Source organism: Nicotiana attenuata, unplaced genomic scaffold, assembly GCF_001879085.1.
Source record: "Nicotiana attenuata strain UT unplaced genomic scaffold, NIATTr2, whole genome shotgun sequence".
NCBI classification, from domain to species: Eukaryota; Viridiplantae; Streptophyta; class Magnoliopsida; order Solanales; family Solanaceae; genus Nicotiana; species Nicotiana attenuata.
In genome coordinates, this window is record NW_017670307.1 from 62,618 (window position 1) to 83,313 (window position 20,696).

The 20,696-nt window shown below is 38.4% G+C and overlaps 1 protein-coding gene across 1 annotated transcript; it reads left to right on the forward strand.

Moving 5' to 3' along the window:
• The first annotated feature begins 17,968 nt into the window (after positions 1–17,968).
• LOC109237565 lies at positions 17,969–20,489 on the forward strand. The gene is made up of 5 exons (XM_019403886.1): positions 17,969–18,367; positions 18,515–18,802; positions 18,877–19,053; positions 19,114–19,332; positions 20,382–20,489. Exons 1-5 carry the CDS (start codon positions 17,969–17,971, stop codon positions 20,487–20,489), a joined length of 1,191 nt encoding a protein of 396 aa, XP_019259431.1.
• The last annotated feature ends 207 nt before the right edge of the window (positions 20,490–20,696 follow it).

The following is a 20,696-nucleotide window of genomic DNA, read 5'->3' on the forward strand; positions in this document are numbered from 1 at the left end:
ACTTGGTCACAGAAGGACCTTCCCCAGACTCGGCATCTTTAGCTCCATCGAACAGCTTCACCAGCTCACGAAGTCCCAGCAACAGGTATGCTCTCGCTAGATGTCCACCTTCGGTCCCTTCAGCCTCTTGACAATCTTCAACCCTTTTGAGATTTTGTCACTAGAACGCAAATCTTCCCATCAACTCAGCAATCTTGGGTGGATTTTGGTGACCATGCCGAATCTGGGGACTTCATGCCTCATCTTTCTGCAAGACAAAAAGGTTAGGCCCTTACCCCCACCAGACTCGACTATTTAACATCAATAATTAGAATAAGAAGCATTTAGTTCTCCAAATGAATGCACAGAACGTGGTAAGGTCCGTTTGGGTTTCAAGGAAACCCAGTGGACTTTGGACAAGGCTATCTTAAAGATTCATTATGCCGACAACATAACTGACTCGGCTAGGTTTGACCATGATGCATGCACAATTAAATAGAGTAGGGTTTCTATGGGGTTTTAGACTGGTACCCTTGAGCGGACAACTCAAGAGGGAAAGGTGCGGAACCGTCGACTACACCGTTGATCGACTGGTTTTACCGCAAATATGCCTTTGCCGGATTTAGGAGGTGATAATATCGGAAGAGCGCAACCACTCATTATAAGCGTTGCTATGGTCTTTTGTTTGGCACGACTGGAGTATGAGGTCGAAAAAATGCAATACAATAATTAACAAATTGTCATGTACTTTCACGTTCATAAAATAATGGTTACAATAATTGCTCGTAATTACAACAGTATTGAAGGAAAGCGGTAAAAGAAAACATTAAAGAAAAGAAACAAAGAACCAAGTCAGTTTCGTAATAGAAAAGATATAAAGACATTAAATAAAGGCAATAAAGAAGCAGTAAAGTCACAAGCAACATGAAATGGTAAAAGCCTAAAGAAATCCCCAGCAGAGTCGCCATGCTGTCGATGCCCCCTTTCTCTAAAGGCGAAATCGGGTTTATGACATTTGGGCGGACAACTCTATTCCTTTTGGGAATTTGGGTTTTTGAGATTTAGAAGAGTCTCCACCTAATGATTGAGTGCATTAGGACACCAAGGTGTAAAAAAAAAAGAAAAGAACTAGAGAACGGGTAAGGGCTTGAAATTATCCCGGGGGAAGGTGTTAGGCACCCCCCAAGATACACTAGTGTGGTTCCCGGCCATGCTACAATTTGTGACTTTAGAGCGAATAAACATACAAGACGACTTCACATAACGATTACAAGTAGGATTATATAAAGGTCAAATAAGCATGCTGAAGTTAGGGAATAGATGGTTTCATGTTCGTTTAAAAGAATGTATAAATGCAGAAAAATGAGGGTCAAGCAACGAATGCAAATAATCAGACAAAGAAGTAAAATGGGCGAAAGTTTAAAAAATGAAAACAGTGCTGGAAATTCCAAAGAGGTTTGAATTAAAGTGAAATACAAAATTTAAAGAACTGGAAAACTGACGTAAGCACATATGGAGGGAGGGGGATCCTAGGTTTATAAATAACATGGATCATCCACGCAACACCCGGTAACCAATTATACGCGTGGTGTTATCACGTGATCATCATCTCCATGTCTACCCTTTCCCACCCCGTTTAAGGTATTAAAGCGCGGAATGGTCTCGTTACTTATTGCATGCTATTACCCGTCCCGAACCTATCAGTCTCGGAGGCATTGAGACTACTAATCCTAAAAGGGAAGGGAATTGGGGCTTTTCAGAGTTTAAAAGGATAAAAAAGTCTAAGGCGACAAGCAAAACACATAAGCAGTTAGGGGAAGAACACATAGCAATTAAGGCTCAAATAGGCCTCCTCACTTAAAAGAGCAAATATAGCATGACTTCAAGTAATGGTTAGGTCTTTAATTAAAATTACGTAAAGGGGGTGGCTGATTTATTACATATTTTAGGGAAAAGGTTTCTGGTTATATAAACGAAAGATCTGCAGATTTTGACGACCTTATGACTGATTTTAGACTCGTAGATGAAATAGACGAAGCTGGTTCAGTTGATTATTCCTACAGGCATGATTTCTAAGCGTAATTGGTTTTAAACAAATACATAAATGCAAGAGCCCTATAGGCATAGTATCTAGAGTGAAGTTGGTTATTTATTAACCTATGATTGTTTGCCTAACGGCATGTATATGCAGAAGTGCAGAAACCTAAGATCATGATTTCTATATGCAGAACTTATAGACATAATTTCTAAGATGCAGAAGTGCAGGACTTATAGACATAATTTCTACAATGCAGATGTGCAGAACCCTAAAGTTATGATTTCTATATGCAGAACTTATAGACATGATTTCCAAGATGCTGAAATGCAGAATTTATAGGCATGAGTTTAAAATGTAGAATGCGGAAATTGTAAATAACCTATAAGCAGGTTTTCTACCCTTGGCATGCATTCATCCCCATCCCTTTTCACTAGCCATCCCCAATTGTTACTACAAATTATTACAGACCCAAATGAATCAGAAAGAAAAATAAAATTACATCAGAAGCTCCAGCTACATCCAAACAGCCTAATTCAGACTTCAAAGTCCAACAATATGAGATAAACCAACTTGCAGGATCAGATTTCCAAAAGCCTTTCTCATATTTGGGATGTGTCAAAGTTCCCAAGAGTCTCAAAGGGGCTTCGGGCAGTGCTTACACCCCAAACACATTGCAGAATTAAGATCATAGTGCAGCGTGAAAATGCCAGCCTTCAGATGTCCAAGTTTAGAGGGAACTCAAGGTCCCAAAGCAAGGCTCATAAGAGAGGGGTAGAACATAAGAGTCTAAGAATAAGTGTAAGTGCATAGGGGAAGAGCCATGGCAGGCTGGTGGTCATGCCCAACAATTAGGATGCTGGCACACCCCTGACCAACCTGTTAGCCAAACTTAAGAGTTAGGATCCATTGTGGATCAGGTTATAGCCTGGACAGCAATTAGGGTGCTGCCAGGCCAAGAACCTTAACTCAAACACATAAAAGGGAGTAGGAGTAGGGATTCACAATAGAAAAGGCTAGGAAGGCGCATAATTAGCACAAATCACTGAACATAAGCAATAAAGTAAACAAGGATGCTGAAACTGTAAAGTAAACACATAGGGGTGAGACAGAAATTTAAACGAAAAACATACCAGTTTCAAAGGAAAACAAGTAAGAAAACAGTAGTCTTTGAAAAGCCAAGTTGCAAGCACAACATTTCCAAAAGGTCTCAAGCAATGCAGAGTATTGAATTCAAATTAGTAAGGCAAATGTGTGAGTTGAAAGTAAGAAGTTTGAGGTATTGAACTTGAAGTCTAGATGCGAAGTATTTGATTGGGAGTGTAGATGTAAAGTTAGGTCTTGTTAAAGTGCAGAAGTACACCCCCTTTTATAGTGCAAAGAGAACCAGTAAGAAAGGTAAAGAAATCATTGGAATCAGTCCCCCTTTGGTTAAGGGATTCTGATTCCAACGGGTAGAAATTAGTTAAGGAAAGAAATTTTTTACTAAAACCTTTCAAAGTAGAACAAAAGCGGTAAATACATAGAAGTTATTTAAGGAAACAGTCAATGGTACACGGTTTGTGCCAAATATGGCAAGGGAATCAATTAAACAGCCATGAAACCAAAAATTGCAAGTTCGATTGAATGAACCAAGTCAAGAAAGGTAAAGGAGGTTCGATCGAAGGAAAATCAGTGGCAAATCATCAGCCTTATTAAAGGGATTTCAGAATCAATCACTTAGTTGATAAAAGAAACCTTTTGTAAGAGAAATTTCTCATATATATAGCACACAGATCAAACGAAAAGGGTCATTAGGTTATTTAGAAAAAGAGTTTAACACTAAAGGTCTCAGAGTAACAAGCAAAGAGATTCAAGCTTAATTACAGACTCACAGTGAGTCTGAAAGCCTAGGGTCCCAAAGCGGAACCCTAGTACCACTTGTCAAAGAAACCCCAAAACCTAGGGTTTCGAATAGAATCAGAGGTGAGAAAACAATGTCTTTGAAAGAGACTTAGAAATCTCTTTCAAAGACTTATGAGAGGCAAACATACACAAACAAGCTCAGAAGAAAGAGATGATGCGAGTTTTTAAACAACAGTAGGGAAAAATATACAAACAAAACTCAGTAAAGCGACCAAAATCCAGGATTCAAACATAAACACATATAGCAAAGAGTGAGGAAAACAACACAAACTAACATGCGAGCATAAGGATAACAGCAGGAAAAAAAATAGAAGAGCCTTGCATAATAATAAAAAGGAAGAAACAAAAGAGCAAACTCATGCATAATAAGAAGAAAACATACGAGCATAAACACACATAAAGAAAGAACAGGAAAGATCAGTAAATTATTTGAAGAAACCCTTTTCAGAAAACCTAAAATTGAGATTGAACGATTTTAAAGAGGAAATTTGGGAAAAACCTTTGAAACGCCAAATAACGCTCAGGCATGTCACAGATCTAAAAGAAATAAGCAAGTACAGAACCTCAGACGGCTTAGAGTTGCAGAGAAAACCCTAGAATGAGAAAGGTCTTGAGGAAAGTCGGATCCTGAGTCGAAAAGACTCATATTGCTTGAACACGCCGGAATAATGGCCGGAAAGGCCATAGATCAACAGATCTGAGAAAGATCTAAAGAGAGCCATTGAGGTCGGGCCCCCAAACTTTGAGTAGATTAGGTTTAATGGTGAGAGAGAGTGAGTACAGGCCATCCATGGTCTGGAATGCCATGGATTCCGGTGGAAACATGGTAGAAACAGGTGGGAGATGATTAGGGTTTCGGAGTGGGCTAGAGAGAGTTTGAGAGATGAAGAGTTCAAAGGCGGCGTATATGATAGAATGGATTAGGGTTAGGTGGGTTAGGGAATTAAAAAGAAAAGAAAGAATATCGGTCGTTGATCAAAATGATCAACGACCTGGATTTAAAGGGAAGCCGGTTGGGTTTAAAATCGGGTCAGGGGTCGGGTTAAAATGGAATTGGGTTATTTTGATTTGGGGCGGAATTGGGGTTAAATTGAGGTTAGAATTGAAAGGAAATGAGGCTATAATTGAAATAGAAACGGGCTAGATGTTAAATAGACAATTTTCCCCTTTTTATTTTTTTATAAAATAATAATAATGATTTTAAATCAAATTAAAAGTATTGAGCTAATTAATAATATATAAATATTAATCCAAAAATACTGAAATAATTTTAGAATTGTAAAATGCTATTAATCGTAAATATAGGCTATAATTGCGATTATATGCAATTTAGATTTAAAAATACCAAATAAATTTGTAAAAATATACAAAAAATCACCTTAATTATATTTTGGTGTAAATATGAGAGTAGAAATAAATTATTCCCCAAAATGATAATTTGGGAATAATTATTGGATTTTGTACTGCTAGAAATAGACAATAAATTGATTTTAAAATCTTAAAAATTAGGGAAAAATACCAAGACTCTTGGGTATGCTTATATATGCATACACATGCTATTTTGGAGGTATCTTGAGTATAAAAAAAATACATAGAGAAAAATTGGGTGTCAACACTAGTATGTTTTAATAAATGCCTTCTTAGCAAAAAGAAAAAAAAATTATGGCTAATATTCTATAAGCAAAGTCAAACTGGTACGAAAAAAATATCGATCACCAACTTTTAAATTTATCACATAAAGTAATCATATGCTACTTTCTTTACCTTTAATATTTATTTTAAAACTCAAATATATTGTTTAATATTGTAGTATAAATAATAAAGTTCTTTAAAAGAACATCAAACAGTGTAATAACTCTCTCATCCATTTTCAAAAAAATGAAGCTGTTGAATTTAAAGTTGTGTCCTATCTATAAACTAGGAATTCTCCGATTACTTAAAGTGACATTAGATAAGGATCATGAATAATTCATGAATACTAGATGTCAATATCAAGATATATTTTCCAAAATTAAGAATCACCCTACTATCAAAGTCATTTTATAGATTCATAAACTACTTTGAAAACCGGAAAAACATAACTATATTTAATAAAATATATTATTTCAAAGTAATTGAATCAGCCTTTCCATTAGATTTTATTTTCTGAATGATTCTTAGTGCAACATTCTTATTGTATTTGATTAATCATTTTGATTAGCCAACCTGCCTTTATTTTTTATTATACACACATATATACTTCGAATAAAAAATGACCATGTCATTTGGTATCTTATATGAAAAAATTGTAATGACAAGGTTATTCCAGTAAATAAAGATGGTACAAAAATTGAGTACACTCAAGCATCATTAAGATAGCTCAAACAATCATGTTAAAGTTGGCTTTCATGCTCAAGATCCTAAAGAAGGAGTCCCTTAACTATCACGGTCAAGTCCTTGCACAATTATTTTGATATTTGTGGCCACTCCCCGAAATGAATTTATCAGTTTCCAGAGCAAGGAGGATACTTTATACGACCTATATACAAGCTTATTGAATTATTAAAACAAATACTTCATCATTAAGCATATGAATAAATTACTAAAAAGATGAGGACTTAACTAGTACAAAAAGATAACTCAAGACTACAAGGCCGTACTTTGTTGATATTATTGTGATATATGAACAATTTTGTTTTTGTGTGATCATAGAGCTTGTACTTACAGAGTTTTTGTAATTTTAGTTTCTCATTCTTGTATTATTATAGATTTGATCTATCATTTAAAGTCCATAATGAAAGTGGTGGTATATCAGTACTTACTCCATCTAATAAATAAGTTGGAAAAAAAATGATAGAGAACTCTATTGAGGAACTCTTTAAAATCAAAACACATATAAAAAAGAATAGTTGGATGTGGTTTTTACATATGGCCTCTTTTGTTTACAGATGGTACTTTTTTCCCTTTCTAATTAATGTATATTTTTCATTCTTGTGTCGCAGGAAGAAGATCAACATTGTCTCTAAAAACTCAGGAAGGTGTAATAGATCCTCATTTGTATTCTGTGTCAGCTGATACCCGTGGTTCATATAAACAAGATTAGCCAATTTTTTCGTTGCTAGAGATATTGTCACTGCAAAAAAAATATTGCTATAACGGAAGGGGGGGGGGGGGGGGGAGGGGGAAGAGGAAAGAAAAGTCCTCAGAGAGGTAGGGCTAGTAAGGGCAAAGGTAGACACTTGTTTTGATAGTGTTGGATTATGGGTCATGGGTCGCTCCATGTGGCCTGATCCAACCCGGTTAGGAGAGATAAGGGAGAGAGGTTAAAGGAAGTTACCACTAGACCACAAATACCTACTAAACTGAACGTGCATAAAGGGGTGAGTGGTGGATTATCTTCCTTAACCGCTACTCTGCCTATTTTTGTGAAAGACAAAATATAGAACTCAGTACCGTAAGAATTTTTTCTCTGAATCTCTTTTTCTCCCAACGAAAGATACACACAAGTAAGGGCATCTAATTGGTGGAAGATTAACTTTGTTTCCTAGTGATTCAAAGTTCGGTTTGGGGCAATTATCGGTGGTGAGTTCAATAATTCTTCCGCTGTGTTGACATGTACGCTAATGTTGTTCTCGCCCCGCGATTATTAATCTAACAATGGTATCAGAGCGCGGTGATTGTGTGCTCTGTCAAGATGAACACACATTGATTCTGTATTTATCAATTTATCCATGCGTGTTAATTCCAAATTGGCCCGAGACAATATTGGTTGTCAGGAGGGGTTCCAAATTTTTGTAGAGCTTGCTCAGAAATGGCTGATGTTTTGTGGTTAATTATCAATTTTTGAGTGCCACAAAAATCCTACTGTTTTCTTTGGAGTACTATGTCTATCGCATAAGCAATTGCTTTGGAGTACTATGTCTATCGCATAAGCAAAAATTGTCTAAAATTCGAGCAATTGCTGTGATTATACAAAAGTTCTAATAATTTTTACTTGCCATGTTGTTATTTACACCAACTCACTTAGAAAAGTTCTGATTCATTCATCTGTTTCTGGAAATTCTTTCTATTAGATGCCATGTTACCTATGTTGTTCGGGCTCTCTGAAATATCGCTCGATGCATGTCGTATCCTCCAAGTGAAGGGAAGCCTTGGCGTAACTGGTAAAGTTGCTGCCATGTGACCAGGAGGTTACGGGTTCGAGCCGTAGAAACAGCCTCTTGCAGAAATGCAGGGTAAGGCACTAAGGCTGTATACATAGACCCTAGTGGTCTAGCCCTTCCCCAGACCCCGCACATAGCAGGAGTTTAGTGCACCGGACATGTCGTATCCTCCAAAAGTAATGTATTTTGAAGGATCTGACATGGGTGCAGCAGCATTTTGCAAAGTCCACGCAATATAGCATGTTACTGTTTTATGTAACAGTTAGTCAAAAATCTGATATGATTAGGAATTAAATATGAGTTCATATTCTAAAAGTCCAGAATGGGTGGTAATGAGTATGTTCAAATCAAATAGCGAAACAATTTACGCTCTTAATTAGGAATCTATGTTGTCCCTCACATCAAGTTATCTGATATAATGTTTCACACGATTTATTGCATTCCGTTTTACTCCACTGATTTCATTCTTGATGGATGCAATTATTTTTGGTCTACTCGGATAGTAGTCCGCCACTAATATGAAGAGAGAATTGTTGTTGGACTTCATCGTTAATGAATTGGTCTTAAGATAATTTTTTTAAAATTGTTTAGTCATATCCCTTACATTGATATACTTCTACGAGTTATTGTGATATATGTTGTCACATTAAGTGGTTGTAGCCATTCTTATTGTTTCCTTGATCCTATTTCAGATATGGCTGAACAGGGACAAGTTCGAATTACTCCAAATGGGAGTTCTCGAAGTCAAGGAAGGGGACAATGTAGAAGGGTACGCCGTCGCAGGACTTATTTCTATAATGATTCAGACTCTGAGCCTGAAGTCATCAGGAATGTCCCAAGGGCGAGGCAAAATGCATTAAGGAATCGAAGGGCTGAACGAAGGGAAAGAGAAAAGAAATTTAGAGAGTTTAAGGATTTTAAAATGGGCCCTGATGTTTTCGTTCCTGAACATGTACTCCTTTTTAAGATAAAAAGAGCTGAATTGGCTAATTACGTAGAAATTACTGATTGGGAAGCATTAGCTATTTTAGCGGACTCTCTTCGAGAGCCTTGGGGTGAAATTTTAACTGAGATTTATTATGATGTTTGGCCTAGTGCACCTTTTTGCGTATATGAGCAAGAGTTAGTGTTCGATTGGTATATGGATGTCCTAGCAAACATGTAAATTGTTATTATGTATTTTATTTTAATGAAATTTATATTATGTTATTTGTCTCACTAGTTACATACATTGTTTATTATATCCTTTTGTAATGGATTGAGACTTGAAATATGTACACACTAAGAAGTGATTTTAATATTAATTAAAAATATTGAGATATAGATGATGAATGGAAACGTAGTGACCGTTCAAAACTATACTAAATGTAGAATTACTATTATAATTAATTTACTTGAGTGTGTAATCACATGCATAAATTAACTGAAGTATATATTGATGAGTTAAACTTCTAATATTGTCTCTAATAACAACCATGGCATCAAAAAGTATCATTGCTGACTTGAACAAGGGTGACAAACTGAATGGTGAAAATTACGATATCTGGAGTCGTAAGATGTGGTATGTACTCGAAGAGCAAGATGCTCTTGAAAGTATTAACCATGTTATGAATCACCCAGAGGACAGTAACCCAGAGGACGGTAACATTGCCCAACAGATGAGGGATTTGGAAACTTACAATGTTTGAAAAAAGAAAGATTCCACTGCACGTGGAATTATTGTAAGTTCAGTTGCTGATGATCTCATCCACGAATGTGAGCAATATCCTACTGCTCAAGCCATGTGGGCACATTTAAGGAGGCATATGGGGGTACGACTGTGACTCACCTTCGACAACACACAATCAAGTTTGACACGTACAAAAAGCATCATGATCACGGTGTCAAGCAACATCTAAGGGTGATGTCAAATATGATTGCTCAACTCAAAAGTGTTGGCCATGTTCTCTCTGATGAGCAGCAGGTTCAGGCAGTGATTCGGTCTCTTCCCAATAATTGGGAACATTTGAAAGTTAACTTGACCCACAATGATAGCATCAAAACTTTTGCTGATGTTGCCCGTCATGTGGAGCTTGAAGACGAGCGGCTTGGTGCTGCTAAAGCTGTACCTAATGCCTTTGTGGCAGAATCAAGTGGTACAAAGAGATCAAGCTTCAATCGCAAGAGAAACTGGAAAAATGACGGAAAGGGCAAGGAGACCGGAGAAGGACCCTCCAAGAAAAGAAACAAGCCAAATTCCAAGAAAGGAAAACGGTCTACAAGAAGAAAGACAAGAGCAAGATGAAGTGTTACAATTGCCAAGTCCCAGGGCATTTTGCTCGTGAGTGCATTGAGTCGAAAAAGGTAGCATTTCAAAGCGCATCTCTTAGTGCTATATATGTTTCTAGCACTGTTTTACTAACTGAATCTTATCCTGTGTGGATTGTAGACTCAGGGGCCACCGACCATGTGAGCCGCGATAGAGAAGCGTTTATAGAATTTTGTCGAGTTCCACCTGGATCAAAGCATGTATATGTGGGAAACAATGCAAAGCTTGAAGTCAAAGGGATAGGCACTTGCAGAATGGACATGTGTGGTGGCCGATCTTTGATGTTGCATGACGTCCTATATGTTCCAGAGATTCGATGAAACTTAGTAGCTGTGTCTGTTCTTCTAGATTTAGATTTCAATTTGAACTTTAGTCGCAATGGTCTTATAATTACTCAAGACAATGTTTTTATGGTTTTGGACATCGTTATGATGGTTTTATTGCGTTAGATTGTAATCCTTCTACGTATAACTATTATGTTGACCGTTGTGTTATGGCATGTTATTCTAGTAACAATTATGTTGATGTTATTACATGGCATGCAAGATTAGGTCACATAGGGTAGGATCGGATGAATAGATTGGCTAAGGAAGGACATCTAGGTCCTTTCTCTAAAATTGAAATGCCAACTTGTGAAAATTGTCTTGCTGGAAAGATTACACGTAAACCATTTAGAAAGGCTAAGAGAGCTCATTTTCCATTGCAATTAATCCATTCTGATATCTGTGGTCCAATGAATGTGAGGGCTAGGTCTGGTGCTTTATATTTCATTATGTTCATTGATGATTTCACACGCTTTAGTTATGTCTATCTGATCTCTCATAAATCTGAAGCACTTGAACGCTTTAAGAAATATGTGAATGAAGTTGAGAATCAATTAGACAAAAGGATTAAGACCTTAAGAACCGATAGAGGGCGTAAATATCTTTCAAAAGAATTTAAAGGATTGTGCAATAAAAACGAAATCACCAGACAGTTAACTATTCCATACACACTTTAACAAAATGGTGTAGCAGAAAGGAGAAATAGAACACTATTGGACATGATAAGGTCCATGATGGCACAAGCAAATTTACCTATCTCCTTTTGGGGAGATGCATTATTGACGGCAACTTACATATTGAACAAAGTGCCTTCTAAATCAGTTTCTTCCACTCCTTATGAGCTATGGACTAGTCATAAACCAAACTTAAAGGATTTACGACCTTGAGGTTGTGCTGCATATGTAAAAGATTCTTTTAGCAGGTTTGGTAAATTAGGTCCAAAAGGCAAGAAATGTATCTTTATAAGATATTCAGAACACTCCAAAGGGTATGTGTTCATTGGTGAATTAGAAGATGGAAGTGTTACTGAGATTGAATCACGAGATGTCATATTTTTTGGAAAATGATTTTCCAAAGAAGGGCGAGGTAAAGAATGGAGAGCCTATTTATGAAATGTTGAACTCAGATAGTCAGCAAGTGTCTTCTGACATAGTTGATAATCAAATTGATCAAGATCTTATTCTTGATCCAAGTGGGAGTGGGAGTGGGAACTCTCAATCCCAAAATCCTTCTGAGGAACCTGAATTTCAACTACGAAACAGTGCCAGGAAAAATATACCCAAACGTACTTATGAAATTGAAGATTCTATTTTCTTGGTATCTCCCACTGAAATGGATGAGCCAAAGTCTGTGACTGAGGCTTTATCGAGCCCCGGAAAAGATGAGTGGATGATAGCAATGAAAGAAGAATTAGAGTCCATGAAAACCAACAAAGTCTGCGATCTAGTTGATCTTCCGCCTGGGCTTAGAGCCACTGGGAACAAATGGGTTCTCAAAGTTAAACGCAAAGCGGATGGGTCAATAGAAAGATACAAGGCACGATTGGTGGCAAAAGGCTTTACTCAAGAAGCTGGAATAGATTATGAGGAAACATTTTTACCAGTTGTGAAGTTTACCTCAATTCGCTTACTTTTGGCTATTGTTGCACGTTTGGATTTGGAATTATATCAAATGGACGTGAAGACAACTTTTCTCAATGGACAACTAAACGAAGAAATCTACATGGAACAACCTGTAGGCTTCATCGTTAAAGGCCAAGAAAAGAAGGTCTGTAAATTGAAAAGATCTATTTATTGCCTGAAGCAATTTTCAAGGAAATGGTATTTGAGATTTCACAAGGAGGTGATCTCATATGATTTCACCATGATCGATGAAGACCATTGCATTTATGTGAAGAAGTCCAATGGGATGTTTGTAATTCTTTCTCTTTATGTGGACGATATTTTATTAGCCGGAAACAATTTGGAGTATGTGAAAACTATCAAGTCATGGATTTCAAAGTCATTTGACATGAAAGATATGGGCGAGGCAGACTATATCCTTGGAGTTAAGATCCAAAGAGATTGTTCCAAAAAGTTATTGAGTTTATCTCAAGAAACTTATATAAAGAAAATATTGGAGTGTTTTCGCATGAATAATTGCAAATCCATGGATACTCCTCTAGCGAGAGGTGAAACTTTAAGCCTTAAAATGTGTCCCAAGACTGAAAATGAAAAGGAAGACATGTCTTGAGTTCCATATTCAAGTGCTGTCGGGAGCTTGATGTACGCTATGATGTGTACTCGCCCAGACATTTGTTATGTCGTAGGTCTGGTTAGCAGGTATCAATCCAATCCTGAAAGAGATCATTAGCTGTGAAGAGAATTTTCAGATACCTGAAGGGAACTGCAGATTATTCACTGTGTTATAATGGAAATGATTTATACTTGAGAGGATATATAGATGTTGATTGGGCTGGTGACCGGAATGATAGAAAATCAACATCCAGTTATGCCTTCTTACTTAATGGTGGTGCTATATCATGGAAAAGTAAGAAACAAACCTGCACAGCCCTTTCAACAATGGAAGCTGAGTTCGTGGCTTGTGCGTCTGCAGTACAAGAAGTTGTTTGGTTGAAGAGATTCTTTGAGCATTTGAATATTACAAAGAACTCTCAGGGTCCCATGACTCTATATTGTGATAGTCAAGCGACTATTGCATATAAAAAAGATCCTAAGTATCACAGCAAGACCAAACACATTGACATCAAGTATAACTGTGTAAGAGACGTGGTAGAAAGTGAAGAGATAAATTTACAGTACATTCCTACGCAAAGCATGATAGCTGATCCTTTTACAAAGGCGATATCTAGAGACCTGTTTGAGAAACATGTTATGGCTCTAGGTTTGAGAAGGATATGAACATATTTATGTATTGTAAAATAACTTTAGTATTATAATATGCTCATCAATATTTGACTCTTGAATTTTGCTATATCTCGTATGCATGTGATGAATATTTTGTTGATAAAGTGTGTCGAACAAGTCGCGAGGTTGGCTCTCTCACACGAGCAATCGCCTCTTGCATTAAGAATCGTGCAGAGATGAGACCTTATAGAACCTTGGATAATGCGGGATTATATTTACTTGTAGAGGTCGTTCTTGATAGCTTACGAATTTCACTATTCGATTATGACTTATTTTGTAAGCCAGATACGAGTTTCTCTAAGAAGATGGTTTGAGGATTATTGAAGTGAGAAACTCGGGTTAGTCACTTGAAGGTGCCTAGACCAAGATCTGTACGGTGTTGGATGATTAAAATAATAAGACACACGCACCAATATAAGGTGAGAACACCGTGACATGTGTTTCATACCACGCTATCGACCATGGGATAATGGAAGAATGAATCCCTGCTTCTTCATTGTGTGAGATCCCAAAGAAGTTAGAGTAACTTTTATTGAAATACTCTTTGACCTTTTACTGTCTCTTGAAGTGCCAATCAGTGTTGCTACTTTAGCATGCCACTAATAGCCATGATTGATTCGACAATGAAGTGCATGTCTAGGAAAGCAGTTGATTTGGAATGAAAAGATTCGAGTAGAAAGGGAAGACGACTAAAAATTAGTAATTTAACTTGTATTCATAGGTCGACCATTACACTTACCATGAGGGTATTGGGTGTAATTGTGGATACAATGTTATATGAGAACTCGAGTTGCCCTCTTTCGAGGATGAGGGATCGAATAAGTAGCTACTGCAATAGCGAATGATGTCTGGGCTATTGCGAGTAATAATATCCTCATGCCAGTAGTGAATCCTTTCCATATGTGATTGGATTTCTATATAGAGCTTTAGTACAACCTTTAATTGGTTTTGGAATTTTACAACTCTTTGTGCTCGCAGGTCGCACCAACTATTTGCCAGTATGAAAAGTGTGTCAAAGACATCGGTCTAGCCCACTATGAGCGAAGTGGGAGATGTTGGATTATGGGTCATGGTTCGCTCCATGTGGGCTGACTCGACCCGGTTAGGAGAGATAAGGGAGAGAGGTTAAGGGAAGTTACCACTAGACCACAAACACCCACTAAACTGAACGTGCAAAAAGGGGCGAGTGGTGGGTTATCTTCCTTTACCGCTACTCCGCCTATTTATGTGAAAGAGAAAATATAGAACTCAGTAAGAATTTTTTCTCTGAATCTCTTCTTCTCCCAACGAAAGATACACACAAGTAAGGGCATCTAATTGGTGGAAGATTAACTTTGTTACCTAGTGATTCAAAGTTCGGTTTGGGGCAATTGTTTCGGTGGTGAGTTCAACAATTCTTCCGCTGCGTTGACAGGTACGCTAATATTGTTCACGCCCCGCGATTCTTAATCTAACAGATAGGGCGGTTGGGACAGTAGCGAAGTACGCACTATTTTGGATACCTAAGAGAATGGTGGAGATAGCTTTTGTTTTTCAGCCTAGTGTAGACATGGAGGGTTAGGAGTATATTCTTTTAATGTGAATTGTTATCTTGAAACTATACGGGATGATTTGGGATGTGTATTTTTGCTTATGTTTTTTATAATTGTCTTCGTTGCTGTTGTTTACTTTATTAAGGGAATTTATCAAGTTGATAGAACTAAGTTGGGACTCCTTTGGATATAAATTGATGCAAAAATATGTGAATTAAAGCTTTTTAACCACTTCTTATTCAAGAAACAACATTAAAAACACCCTATACTGTTTAAATTATTATAATTTGAGTGAGTGCGCATAAAACACATTGCAGGAAAACTTATTTCATATTCTCAGTGAAGACGTCATTCTCATCTTCTCCCTAAGTATGCATTGAATATGTAGCCTCACGAATTTTATTACTATATAACTTAATTTGCTTTGGTGATTAGCTATATTACCTACTTCTAAGCATTGAAAGCATGAATATGCATTTTCATCTTGTCTTAAGTTTCTATTTATATAGTTGTTTACCCGTAAAATAGTACGGTATATATGGTTTCTAGACAAGTGAACTAATTTGATCCTGAAATAATAGAATAATCGAAGAATTATGCAATGCTTAGCCTTAAAATGTAGACGAAATGGCAGAAGTGACAGTGGAACAAGGTTTCCGGGCACAATAATAGTGAAATCCAAAAGCGAGAAAGTAAGATTGTATTAAGCTTTGTATAAAATGTAGTGTACGTTTGCCAAAAAATTCGTGTCCTTTACAATGATAACTGAGCTCACTATTTATACCTATGTCTAGGGAACGAGGTCCTAGGATCATGCCCTTCTTTAATGTCAATTATGAGGGTCAGTGTTGAAGGTGTAACAGTGAACATAAATGCTAAATTCCCTATAACAGACCATTGCTCTTAATGGCACGGAATATTCTTTATTAAATGCTACCGGGCGCAGAGCATTTTTCACACCTTTAATAACGTTATTCTTCCGGTGACAAGTGGAACAACTGCGTTTGGTCTCTTGCCATCCCCGTCTTGGGTTCCACGTGTCCTTATTTTTGGACGGCCACGTGTCATAGTATATTTTACCCTATACAGATAGTCCCCATGCTTTCCCGTGACATAACTTTGTGTTACCGGAAAGTTGGTAGAAACACTCTTTTGGCAGAAATTACTATAATTCCCTCTAAAGGCTTCCGACGGTTGATTAGACGTACGTCTTTCCGTATTTAGTGCTCCGAACACGCGTCATCCCATAATCCAGCACAACTTTTACCGATTATTGAGGTAATCATGGCCATGAATTTAACCATCAAAATTTTTACTTCTACGCATCAACCTTCTCTCTTGCACTTCATAATTGTCCAATCTTCTGATTTGCACCTTTGTTCTCCATCTTTTCTCTAACTCTCTTTAAAAGAAAAAACCTTCTCATTCTTCCATACAATGGCTTCTTCCTTAAAATGCACCAGTTCTTTAAAGAACAAGAACAAGGCCGAGGACTCTATTCCTGCAACGGTGGGCTCCATCATCCCTAGAAGTCTTATTACCACTAAAGACTTCGAAGAGAAATTCCCTACTGCTAATCCTCGTACATGGACCGTCAGTAGGTACCCTTCTTCTATCCGTCCTTCCAGCATTCCTGTTGTGAAGGAAGACGACCGTTGCTATGAGTTAGATATTATTGCTCCTGATCTATCGGAGCGAGTGACACTTCCCAAGGAAGATTTTACATATTTTTACACGTATCCATTTACTTTGGGTGAGTTTTATTTGAGTGGAGAGCTTGATTCCGTGATTGCGGAGTTTTGCCTCCGCTACCAAATATGCTTGGCACAAATAAGTCCTTCTCTTTGACGTTTGTTCCAGGAGACCGGAGAAGAGCTAACCTTAGCTCATATGATAAATCTCTACTCTCCTAAGGTCTTCAGCGGGAGAATGGTAAACCTCTACAAGCGTGACCACCATGCTCTGTTATCTAGCATGGATGACGATAACAACCGTAGATAGATGGAACGGTTCATTGCAGTTGCCCCCAGTGATATTATTCCAATAACGCCTTCATCCTTTTTGGCCGCTTGGAACCGCACTCGTAAGATCTTTGTTTAATATTTCCTTTTACTAAATATTTTTCTATAGCCTTATTGATCCTTCCTTTGCATGTTGCAAAAACTCGATGGGTTCCGCCTATGGTTGAAGGCTTGGGCCAATGGGTCCAAAAGATCTTGGACGTTACTATACCCGAGACCCGTGCTCATCCAGTACGGGTGGAAGGCCAAAAATCATAATAATTCAAACTAACCTTGTTTCAACTTGTTATGTGAGGAAATTGATTAATCCCTTCTATCTTTTTCTTGAAATCAGGTCTACCTACGGGTTCTGTTGCTGTCCCCGAGGAGGACGTCTTGGCTGATGCTGCTGATGTGGCGAGGCTGCTTCAGGAAGCGCTTACTCGAACAAGTATCTACAAACCTCTTCGGGCACAGGTGTTTTATCACGGAGTCCCCGACCGGAGAACAAGCAACCAAAAAGAAGGCGTTCTTTCATGGCCGAGAAAAAGAATAAGAGGGCGAAGATTATTGCCCCCGAGTCATCTTTGAAAGTTTTGATCACTATCCCTCCTCCCGGGCCGATCATAGACATCATGATGATCGACAATGATGGAGAAGCTAGTGATGATGGTGCTTCTCTACACAGAAGGCGAAGTTCATCATCAACTCAACAGAATACTCAATCTGTTGAGTTAGTTACACTAATCGAGGACGACACCTCGACACTTTGGGTGGGGGGGCGGGGGAGTTTGATTTAGTGGAAAATGCTAACTCCCATTTTCGTGCCCCAATTGTTATGCCTAGTACTGCAGGGCTGAGTACTGAGTCTCTGCCGTTTTTGGTTGGCGAGCATCCAACAACCAGCACTGCATTTGATGCAGCTGCTTCTTATTCTTTAACTCCATCAGCTTCATTTCCATCTTCATCAACACCAACAATTGCTACATCATTTCCATCTTCATCCACTCTTCCACCAGCAAGTGCTACATCATCTCCACCGGCCGCATCCGACCATGAAGAAGATGTTCCTCTTCCCCAGTTCCCAATTCATGGGATCTTGGGGCAAAATTATGCTGCCGCTTATGAAGATCCACAAAAGAGGAAGAATGTTACCCTTTCGGTCTCTACTGGATGCAACTCGATATCCCGGCCGATGGAGCTTGCTAATTATCTGAAGCCTTTGGCTTCAGAGAAAGTTTGGGAAAAGATTTAAGCACTCTTGGGAGAGTCTTTGTTGAACAATGCCATGCACAATGCCGCAGTGGTACGCTCCTTTCTTCTTTTATTATTTCTTCTATTTTTGTATGAACGTATTCTGAGTTTCACCTTTCTTGCTTTGCAGGCCAACTTTCTTGCTTCCGAGGGCCTTCAAAGGCTGATTCGTGATACGGAGGAACTTACCTCCAAGCGGGATCAACTTTTGGCAGAGGGGGACCAAAGTGTTGCTCGCCTCTCGGAACTGGAAGCTAAGGCCACTGAGGGTGTTGTATTGGAAGCTCATTTGCAGCAAAGCAAGCAAGAAGTGGAAACCCTTAGCCAAAAGATTGCCCCGTTGAGGGTTCAATTTGATGAAGCTAAAACTAAATGGGTAGAAGTCCATAATGTCGTTCTTGCTGCATCCGATCATGAGGTTGCCTCCACTGAAAGATTGAATAATTTGGAGGCAGCCTTGAATTCCAAAACTAAAGAGCTTGCTACTGGTAGGCTAAACTTGCCCAGTTGGAGGATAAGTTCAGGAAAACTATCGAGCATAATAGGCTTTTTAGTTCAACTGTCCGTGACCTTAATGTTAGCCTCAGATCTATTAGGTCCACCCGGGAAAGCCTTTCTGCTGAGATAGCTCAACTTAACGAAGAACTTAAGCACCGAGCAGCTTCCCTCGTTGTTGAGAAAACTTAGGACAAAGCTGGTATCATTGATTTTGATGCCTAAATTGCTAAGGCCCGTAAGCTTGAGTTAGCTGCTAAAAATGGACTCCTAGTGCAGCCTGATGCTCCTAGTCCTTCTGGTTCCAATTCCGAGTTCTCGGGAAATGAAGAAGAATCGGAGGACGATGACGCTGAAGGCCAAATTGGTGAAAATGTCGAGCCATCAGTGGATCCATCTACTTCTCCCGGGGGCGCGGACACTTCTCTTCCTCCTGGTTCCGGAGATACTGCAGTTTATCTTTTCTTTTCTTTTTCCAATTCTTGTACCTGTGCCATTTTGGCATGTTTTTGTAAATAAAGACATCTGTTTGCTCAATTATTGTTTGAGTCTTACTTTCGTTCGAATATCCATGCAAGTCTTTAACCTTTGCATTTGCTTTGCGCACGTTTTCTGTTTGAGTTTTATTATGTGCAGTGTTGGATATATTTTCCCCGAAAGCATTTTTGATTCCGGGCATTACCCCTTTTACATGAGGGTTTCTATAAGTATTTGCTGTTTACTTTTTGCGTCCTTCCGTGTACGTCTTCGAGTGTATTTTTCCTCGAAGGCATTTTTGTTTCGGGCATAGATTCTTCCGAAACCAACCCTTTAACGTGAGGGCTTTCACAAGAGAGGGCCCTCTTATGTTTATGGTGCTCTTGAAGAGGATGTCTCTTGTTCATTATGGCACTAGAATTCGAAGTACTTGTTTAACTTTCAAATGACAAAGTTAGTTCATCGTTTAGAAAAGAAACAAGATAAAAACAAAAGAATTTAATTTCATTTAATTCCTTCTATTTTCAAAAGTACATAAGCATTCGCTATACTGAAAAGAGATTGCCATTACTTGTAGCTATCTTGTAAAACTTATTTCTACGGGGCTGGCCGCGCAGTCCCCGATCCCAATGATACAATTATGTTTCCAGTTTTTCATTTCCCGATCGACGTGGCAGTCATCGTTGCCGTATCCTCATATCAATCCCCCCAGTGTTTGAATGCGAAGAGTGCGAATTGGAACACTGGAAGTCTTGTATCTTCAAAGGTTCCACCAATGAATTGCTAGATAATCCTTAACTCGATAACACATTTTACTTCCCCTCAGAAATCCATGCTATTGAGCAACAAACTCTAACAACCCTCTAGTGGTTTGTGCTCGTGAACGGTCGGGTAACCTCTGCTCAATATTAAACTTGACTTCCCAGTGGGAATTTTCTATAGAGCAAAAGATTATCTAACCGCCCCCGAGTGGATCCTTGCTTGTTTGCATTGCTATTAAAGATCTTATTGTTTTTGTCTTGTAGTATGCTTTATATCGCTACCTTGTTAGAAACCTTGCCAGAAAAACCAAATTGGGACAAAAAACTAAACGAAGGAAAAAAGAGCGCATCACATACTTTCTAATCGGATAACGTTCATCAGCAAGAATATCTTTTGAGATGTGCCATGTTCCAATTGTTGGGCAGCTTTTCTCCATTCAGGTTCTCCCACTCGTATGAACCTTTTTCGGTGACAGCTGAAACCCGGTGAGGGCCTCCCATTGTTGGACCTAGTTTCCCCACGTTGAGCTCCCGGGTATTTGGAGTTACTTTCCTTAGGACCAAATCTCCTACTTTGAA

Excerpts from the sequence above, each read along its gene's own strand:
- LOC109237565 (XM_019403886.1), top strand. The coding sequence starts at position 17,969 with ATGCCTAGTACTGCAGGGCTGAGTACTGAGTCTCTGCCGTTTTTGGTT. Across the intron at positions 18,368-18,514 it reads AGCCTTTGGCTTCAGAGAAA|GCCAACTTTCTTGCTTCCGA; the intron begins GTTTGGGAAAAG and ends CTTGCTTTGCAG. Across the intron at positions 19,333-20,381 it reads CTGGTTCCGGAGATACTGCA|TATGCTTTATATCGCTACCT; the intron begins GTTTATCTTTTC and ends TTTGTCTTGTAG.